We start from the raw sequence: 9,391 nt of genomic DNA on the forward strand, positions 1-9,391 counted from the left end.
CCCAGGCCAACCCCCCCCACCCCCCCACCCCCCCACCTCTCACCAAGCATATTTTGGATCTAAAACACACCATTGAAGCGAGTAACAAGGCAATCCTTGTCCAAGGCCACCAAACCTCATTTGGACAGCCAGCAGGGAAGCCACTGTGTGTGTGTGTGTGTGTGTGTGTGTGTGTGTGTGTGTGTGTGTGTGTGTGTGTGTGTGTGTGTGTGAGCACGTGTATACAGTAGTGGCCAGTTCAGGTTAAAATTATTTGCTGCTGACTTTCAGAAGCAAGCTGTGGAGGCCACTCTCTCTCTCTCACACACACACACACACACACACACACACACACACACACACACACACACACACACACACACACACACACACACATATTTCTTGCTCTTGCTCTCCCTCCCCGCCCCTCTCCTCTCTCTGTGGGAGCACATGGCATAGAGCCATATTCACATTACATGGAAACAAACACGCAAACGCAATATCTGTCGCACAATCCACATGCGACCGACACAAACTCGCCTCGACGGTGCGTCTGTGAGTCGGTGTGAGCGCTCAGAGTGACGGTGTGTCTAGAACGGCAGCAGAGAGGGTGAACACGGGGACCAGATAGTTGTCCTTTTACCATCAACACTTCTGCTGTGCTTGGCAGCAAACCTCCTCTCACTCCCCCTCTTTTCCTCACCCTCCCCAACAAATCTTTCAACACTCTCTCTTTCCCCTCCCCTCACGCCCTCCCTGCTCCTCTCTCATGCAGCGGCTCCTGCATTAGGGCCCCCTCAAGCTAGCTTGTCCGCCTCCCATCCTCCTCCACCTCCTCTCACACACACATTCGGCTATTTGACGGTTGCTTGGGGCTGGATGCAGCCTGTACTGATGCCAATGTGTTCTTTTCTTTCAGTCACATCTTTTTTCAACCCACCTTTCCTGCCCTGTTCCACGTCTGTCTTCCTTTGCTGTTTTTCTCAGAGTTTCCTTTGAATGAAACGATCCATTCAAAAAAAGCTACGGCTGCCCCTCTCGCAACACAGGCTACTAAATTCACAAACTCCTTAGCCAGTTTCTGCACATCCCACTCCACTTCTTCACCCCTTCTCTCTGCTCTGCACTACTCTTTGAAGCTTCACTTTATCTCACTTTTTTCTTTTCATTTCCTTCTTTTAGCAATGAACAATCAAGAGCCCCTGTGAGTAGGACAGTTGATATTTCATCCGATTATGCACTGAAGCCTCTCTCCTGATTGAATTTGCATTCATCTGTCTTATTTCCTGATAAATTAATACTAGGAGTTTTATCTATAATTGATTTACATGTATCTTGGATGAAAGTATCATTCTTTGAGAGACTGTTATAAGTTTCAAGCTTTCTACAGAGGGGTGCATTCATGATGTATCCATCCATCCATTCGTCCATTAACTATACCCGATCACAGGGCTACATGATATATGGATATATTTAGCTACCTAGTTGAACAACCAGTATATAAAATATGAGATTACAATACAGTGATTTATAGGTAAAAATATCTTCCTTTCTGCTCCTCTGTACCTCTTTCTTTTTGACGCACACAAGCAGAAGCATGTGTCCCGTCCGTATCTTAGATGTGTGATGGGTACAGTATACAGATGGCGAATGCCTTGTGGAGTTTGTATGACATGTGCACGCATTCATTTCATGACAGTGACAGTCCAGAGCTTTTACACAACAAGTCCTCACTAGAGAAAAGGAGTATAGGTCGACTGTGCAAGAAGGTTATTGAGACCCATATTTATTGTTAGGTGGAGATCTCAAGTGGACGTAGTGATTATGACGGCAGAAAAGGAAGTCAGGTGATGTCATATAAACAGCAAATGAGTCTGCATTTGGAGGAAGCTGAGCTAGATGGACAAACTCACAAAGATGATGAAATATAGCAGACAAAATGGTGCCACCTGCAGCTCAGATATATTCTGGGCTAAACAGTGACAGGATTTACAGCCTTACAAATCATGCACAGGTGTGGTTGGTTATTATTAGGGCTGTCAGTTTAACGCGTTAATTAGATTAATTAATTACGCTGCAAATTAACGCGCTATAAAAATTAACGCAATTAATCATGAGTGGCAAGTCAATGCGCAAGCATTTTAAATTTGGCCCTTTGAGTGACCCGTAGGCTGCATCCTACCTGCGCCACTAGTCAAAAGCAGGGTGACAACAGACGTGGATGCGACACCGGAGAGCGTAAAAAAGAATTTTCCTATCACCGTAGCCGCTCCAGCCTGAATTATCATTTAAACGCTAAACATGTAGTTGCTGCTAGTGCCGCTAGTGCTACCGTGAGCTCACTCCGCCAACCCACACTTGCTGAGTTAGGAAAACGAATGAGCAAAGCCACGACAGAAAAACTGACAAACTCAATCGCAAAGTGGGTTGCTGCTGATTGCAGGCCAATTTCAATCGTGGAAGACGAGGGCCTAAAAGAGGCGTTTCAGATAGCGTCATCTGACTCTAATTTCCAGCTACCATCGAGAACTACAGTGGTGAAAGGAATTCACCAGCTGTAATGTGAATGTCAGTGAATTGTAATGTCCTAGAATTCAAATTCTTTATTTGGGGACCTTTAGCAGATATGAGATTAAAATGCGATTAATTAGATTAATTAATTACAAATCCTGTAATTAATTAGATTAATTTTTTTAATCGCCTGACAGCACTAGTTATTATCCATTTATACAGCGCAGCTTATGCTAGATACTGCTGTTAGTGTATCAGAGTGAAAGGGAAATGGAAAAATATTAGACCACACATCAAGTAAGCAAATTCTAATGAGACATAATACAACCTTTTAGATCTGCTCATGGTTGGTTTCTAGGGGGCATCTCTGCAGACAGCAAAAAATCAACCACTTGTTATGCAGGTGCCTACAATGCTTCCACAAGCGGTGCGGTACTGACTCTGATGCATATACCATATATGATAATTAGACGATGAAGATATTGGGCTCTGCCGGCACGGCGCAGGCTGCGCACCCCGCGCAGTGGTATTTTTGTGCAGTGCAGGCAGGCGCACGGCGCACTTGGTATTTTGGTAGACCGAGGCGTACAGAGGTGCGCCAGGACGGGCATTGCGGCACAGTAGGGGGTGGTGTCGGCATAATCAGCCGGCGGATTTGGATTTTCGTTCATTTCGGTTTGCGCCACCTTTTTAAAGGTGAGGCGAGGAGCTGGTGTGATTGGTGAAGATTTGACTCCGCTGTGTCAAACCCACTCCACGCCTTCTCCCTCTTTCCGAGTTGCGCTGCTGTGTGGGACTGAGATGAGAAGAGGGAGTAGATGCGCCAGCGGCACAGTGCACGAAAATACCAAAGTCTGCGCCGCCACGCACCATCGGTGAAGCGGACCTGACTTTGCGCCGCGCCTGCGCTGCGCTGGCAGCAGAATTGAAAATAGAGCCCGTTATGTGACACATTATAGCCTTCAAGGTCAGCCCTTATTTTTAAATAACCAAAGGTTTCAGAAGTACAAGAAAGCTAATTTGTCTCACCATGCTAAGCCTAAGCTTGTACTTACAGTGTAGTGCAACTTAGCATTGCTTCTCATGACACTTCTGTAACAACCTATTGTGCAATAGAGAGGGAGAGAAAACTGCAAGATGAAACATAAAAAAACAAAACAATGCTTTTTTTAGACAGTCTATTTATGGCTGTCGTTATCTTGTATAGACCGAATGCTTTTCAATTGCATGTGACTCAAAAACCACTTCCAGAGGCCTTTCCCCCCAAAATCCCCTGTCCCAATGAGACCATGGCTAAAACACAAACAACTGGGCTGAGTGCAGAAAGTTCATCAATCCCCTAATATTAAGACTTAAGACTGCTTCATGTTGACAGTGTAGAAACCTCTCATTACTTTAATATGAGCTAATTTGCTCTACAAAGCAGTACAACACCAAAACAATAAATCCCATTCACCTTGAAAAAAAAAAAAGAAAGAAAAATGACAGAAATAAAGTCACGGAGCCGAGCCGATGCTATTTTCCAGCTTCCAGTTCAGCAGAGTGCCTGTCTTGCCTCTGGCTTGGCAGGCTGCACCAGCCTGCTTCATAAATACTGCACAACCAACGCTTGATGAAAACCCCCACTTCTCTCAGGTACAACTGCACTCTGGAGAGCTTCATTATCTAGCGTATGGATAAACTGTACCTACAAACTGTGTGTGTTTGTGTCACAGAGAAACTTTAAGAGAGAAAGAAGGAGCGGGTAAGAGAAAGAAAAGTCAAATAACTGGTCTGACTCATTTGTTAAATGTCTTTAAAAGTCTCTTCTATAACACTTCAAGTGAAAGGACACATGGCAGCTTCCAAAAGGGGGCATGGCTGACGAGACGTGTGTTCATACAGAGGTTCATTTCAGTTTGACAACATGCAGTAGTGGTAAGAGGCATCTGGAAAGGTATTATCGAATTATTAAATATTGAATGATTGTGGTAGCGTGTCTCACTTTCTCAGCCTCGGGGTCATGATCCCATATGGGGCGGTTTGATGTGCAGACTGGGGCTGTGTCTAAAATCACTCCCATGTTCACGTGTTCATCTTAGTATTAATCACTCAGTGGCTTACTCTAAAGTAAGCGTTGCACTTTTGACTCATGAATCATCATTTTGCAGCATACTCACTAAGGGGTATAGGATTGCACAGCTTTAATTTGCACACCAAGTAAAGGCCTCGAATGTCATTACGGCAAATACTATACATTCTGTAAACTACTGAGGTAGCACCTTATATTAAGGTACACATATCCACCATTAACTAGCTGCTCATTAGTATGCATGTTAGTAGCATATTGGATCTTTATTAGTCATTATAAAGCACTATTAATGCCTTATTCTGCATGACCATATTCTACAATACTTCGGCCACATCTGGTTGGATGGCAGGTGTTCATTAAAATATTTTTAAACAGGGATACCACAAACACAGTTTAACCAGGTGTATCGTACTGCAGGCTACAATAACAACAGTCCAATCTCATGAACTCGATTCGTCAAATGGTTGGACACTGGACTCCATTATTTTTGGACACCTGCACACCTTGTTCTGTATTATACTGATCACAGACTTCAGTAAACTCTTTATATTTACAACTCCAAGTAAAACAAATCAAAAGTCTAGAGAATGGTATTAGTCTGGTGGTAACCCAAAGTGCGATCTGTTTGTTTGTGTGTCTCTTGCTCTCCCTGTGCCCTTCATTTTTTTTTTAAGTTTCAAAGTTCAATTTGTCACGAGCCCTGTTCCAGACATGGTGGGTTGAACGGGTAATGGAGCTGGTCTAATAGTACAGATAGTCCACTAACTCACCGTTCCCTGGATACCAATTAGCAATGAACAACCAAGCATCAAGAGTTGGACAGCTGATGTGGGATCAGCTCCAGTTTCCAAATGAAAGACTGAAAAATGGGCGATGGGACAATATGTGTAATTCTAGATCAGGGCAGTCTGAAAGGTGTGTTTGATGTGTTGTGGTAGGGCCATTGTTAACTCACCCTCACACACTATGTGCAGACCAGCACAGTCTTAAACTGCACTGTTTTAGACTTCTTTCATAAAGGCTGAAGAAAACCAAAAAATAATAATACAAAAATTTAGATGGAACAAATCTGATCTGATGAAATTTCCTTTTTAAATATCCAGGACAATAACAAGGCTTTAAAGGTGCTTTCACACATGGCACCCACTTCTAACAATGAGCAGAGTCACCCATCATCCCACTGTGAGGTGTACATACCCCTCAGCATTTATTCTTTCAATCACAGTTGCACCACAAATCAGAAGGAAGGAACTGATGAGCCAGTTAATTACTGCTGCTAAGCTTTTTTCTCTGTCACATTTTCAGTCCCTCTCAAACCTCAAAATCTACAAATGAGATCTGGGCAAAGTTGCAAACACGGGAAAAAGACCAGCGTAATCAGCGAGGATTACGCTGCTTCTTTCACTAAGCCATACATGGGTGAGTACGACACGAGCTCACCCACTCAGGATGATCACTGTGAATCCCCACGGTAGCGCATGTGTGGATCGCCATCTCCATCTCCCACGCTGGTCGTTTATTCCCCTCAAATCCCTTGATGTTTATCTCATGCCTGGTACACACTGGAGGATTTTCAAATCTTAACTGATTTTAAAAAAAGTGGGAGACCTCAGACAGTAATGACAGATTAGGGTGGGCGATATGTCCTGAAATAATATCAGGATATATCAGAATACTTCTGTGATAACGATATTCTTGACGACATGAGAAAATATGTACAAAGATTTGGTGATGATGCACTGAGTCGATGTGGCTTGTCTGCTCGTCTCAGACTCACAGTTGAGCTCTCTGTTCCTGCTTGAAGTGGTGAAACGAGTTTGTTGTACTGCCCCAAAAACAATTTCAGAGTGGCGATATGAAAAAGATAAACATGAGGCGGACTGTCGTGTGTTGTGGTGCGTCGTGCACGAGACATTTAACAAACACTCACTGTTGCCAAAGTTCCACAGTGCTCTCCTCCTCTTTTACTGTCAAAAAGGCAAAAGTCCCATTTGTGCTGTTGGCAGCCATGTTTCTGTTCTACACCAACATCCAGTTGGTGATGCTTCCCAAGCAGCTCGCTCTCATTGGCTGTTCCTTTCAAACTATAGGATTTACTTTTTAAGATTTTTATTTTAACAGTGCATTTACAGTCTTGTGTTTCCCTCCACACATTTGTGCTATCAAATAGATTGATAATGGTAAAATGTCTTTGCTCATGCCAGTGGTTCTAAATATCATTCAAAGCACAAAATGAAGATTTGATGCGGATATGAGTCTAATCCTGCAGCGTGTGCCATGTCTCAAAAGTGCTTTAAAGTGGATCTCACTTTTTTAGTGAAACACTCAACTTTCTGTAAGGTTAAGCTTAAGATTGTAGATTGAGCAAAGAACCTCAGTTCATACAGGAGGAGATGTGGAATAGGCTGCTTTTTGTTTTGTAAATCAAAGTAATATTGTGGGGAAAAAAGTCAATATACAAAAGGTTTTATGAAGGACTTCCAAAGGATAAACTCTGAACAAATAATATATACAATTCAGTTTTAAAAAGGCATTATATGCAAAACTATAAAATTATTGTTATTATTCTTATTCTTAATCTTATTCTTATTCTTATTATTGTATACTAGTCCACAACCAGGCGTCAGTCACAGTCAAAAGCATCTGATGAGATCTTGCTGTCACCTCCACATCTCTGCACCTGCACATTCAAACCAGAGCATGAAGCACATGTTGACATGCTGAATCATAGAAAATGATCCCAAACAGCGTCACACTCACGCGCCAAAAATAAGTGTTTTTCAATCACAAATAAACCAACACAAATTAAGGAAGTGTGTTCAGAAGCTGAAATCGGCGCTATTTTGGGACGTGAGCAGCTCGAGTTGGATGAACAAACGGGGACATGCTTCAAGCTCCAAGTTTGCTCATTGAACCAGTATTCAGGGCAGCGCGCGTCCACCTCATTCATGGATTTTTGGTCACATCGAGCTAATTACCCTGGAACACGCTGTTAACATCTCCCTGTATCACTACATCTCCATCAAGCCATTCTCTGGCCTCAGAGTAAAAAAAAAAAAAAAAAAAACAACTTAAATCAAATTAAATACAAAGTTCAGGCGGCTCCAGGATCAATAACTTAAACAACACCAATGCTTAAATTTCCCTTTAATCAACGCATCAGAATAAGCACAGAGTGGTAAAGCCCACACTCTAACTAACTATTCACGGTGCTCTCTGCTGTTATTTCCACTGACACTCCTGCAGTAATCGCGCAGGCAACACAAGAGGAGGTTCTTGTGAGGACACCGTTGTATCAAATTTGGCTCCATCGTGTGTAAAGTCTGGGAACACGTGCACCGCACAACTGGCCAGCACCCACGATAAACAGAGGCTCTCAAAATACTTGGACGTGACCTCACACCTATGCACACACACACACACACACACACACACACACACACACACACACACACACACACGCACGCACGCACGCACGCACGCAGGCACACAGTAACTCGGCACGCTAAGTGCACCATCCATTTGCTTATCAGCAGGACGAACAGCGCGCACAGCACAATGATGATGACCAAATTAACAGCAGTGTCAGAGAGACGGTAAACAGCAGTGTTTGCCGTGTAGGAGATGAGGCGATTGAAAACACCAAATGAGGCGTAAATCACACACATACTGTACGACTGATAGCTCCCATGAAGTGTAGATGAAGGTCTACGGAGCAAACAAATCATTCGTATTGTAATAATAAAGCGTCTTAATAACAATCTATGCTGTCGCGGTTTGTTGGCATGAAGCGGACGCGCGTAAAGCTGTCACACATGCCATCAGCGACAGAGAGGAGATACCACAAAGCGTTAGGCCATAGATCCAGTAGTTCAAAGGTCATGAGCGAAGCAATAGCCAAATAGTCAAAATGCTCTAGTTCAGCCGTCCAAAGTTGATCAGGACTTACCTGGTCCCGCGGAATGCAGGGCAGCGAAGTCCTGCGGTGGGACTTGCTGTTGCTCTGACTGTGAGCCATCATTTCCGAGGCCGCTATGGAGCTGGACCTCCGTCTCCTTTTGAAGACAGGGATGTCCTCCTCCTTCGCCCCGGTCACAGAGCCACAGCACCCCGTCCCGCTGGTCCCTGAGGCCGGCAGGAGCCGGTCAGCATACCTCGCAAGCAAAACCCCCAGCAGCCCCAGCAGGTAGGCCAGGTAGGGTCTCCAGCTGGCCCGGACTCTGCTCAGAGAGACGAGGGAGACGGCCCTGATGACGCTAATGAAGACGAGGATGGACACTCCCAGACGCAGCCGGACGACCAGCAAAGCCCCGCTGCCCAGGCAGCCGAGGACTACCAGGGTTGCGGGGAGGGACAGCAGCTGCTCCTCGGCGCCGCGCAGGAGGGACTGCGCCGCGACTTCGCCCAAGTGGCACACCGCTAACAAAAAAATCGCGGTACGGATGAGCACCCCGCAGCGAATAAGATACAGCCCGACCAAGAAGAAGGCACATACGAGTGTAAACACGGGGGAGACGCAGTAACACGCAGTGAAAATCAGCTCCACAGCGCAGCCCGCCGCGAAATGAAGACGAGAGCCGGAGCCGCTGCTATTTCCGCTGCTGCTGCTGCTGCAGCCTGCATCCCAGTCGACCAATCTGAGCAGCAGAGCGAGAATAACGGAGACGGAGGCGACGTAGACCGCAGACGACACTCCTCGGCAAGTCCATGTCACGGCGAGTCTCAGCCACGACTGGCTCCCTGCGTCCTGGTACAGCGGGGTGACACATGTCTTCACGTAGCCGTTGCGCTCCAACGCCGCCCGGGGATATTTTTCATGAGCCCTTCTTG

The 9,391-nt window shown here is 45.1% G+C and overlaps 1 protein-coding gene across 1 annotated transcript in view; it reads right to left on the bottom strand.

The window, feature by feature from the left end:
- LOC139336939 (cGMP-inhibited 3',5'-cyclic phosphodiesterase 3A-like) overlaps window positions 1–9,172 on the bottom strand; it is a 44,086-nt gene extending 34,914 nt beyond the window's left edge. Inside the window, exon 1 of the mRNA XM_070971258.1 lies at window positions 8,511–9,172. Coding sequence (XP_070827359.1) covers window positions 8,511–8,582 — 72 coding nt within the window. The 5' untranslated portion in view covers window positions 8,583–9,172. The remainder of the gene's footprint in view (window positions 1–8,510) is intronic.
- Between the last annotated feature and the right edge of the window lie 219 nt (window positions 9,173–9,391).

The sequence above is a fragment of the Chaetodon trifascialis genome, chromosome 9, assembly GCF_039877785.1.
Source record: "Chaetodon trifascialis isolate fChaTrf1 chromosome 9, fChaTrf1.hap1, whole genome shotgun sequence".
NCBI classification, from domain to species: Eukaryota; Metazoa; Chordata; class Actinopteri; order Chaetodontiformes; family Chaetodontidae; genus Chaetodon; species Chaetodon trifascialis.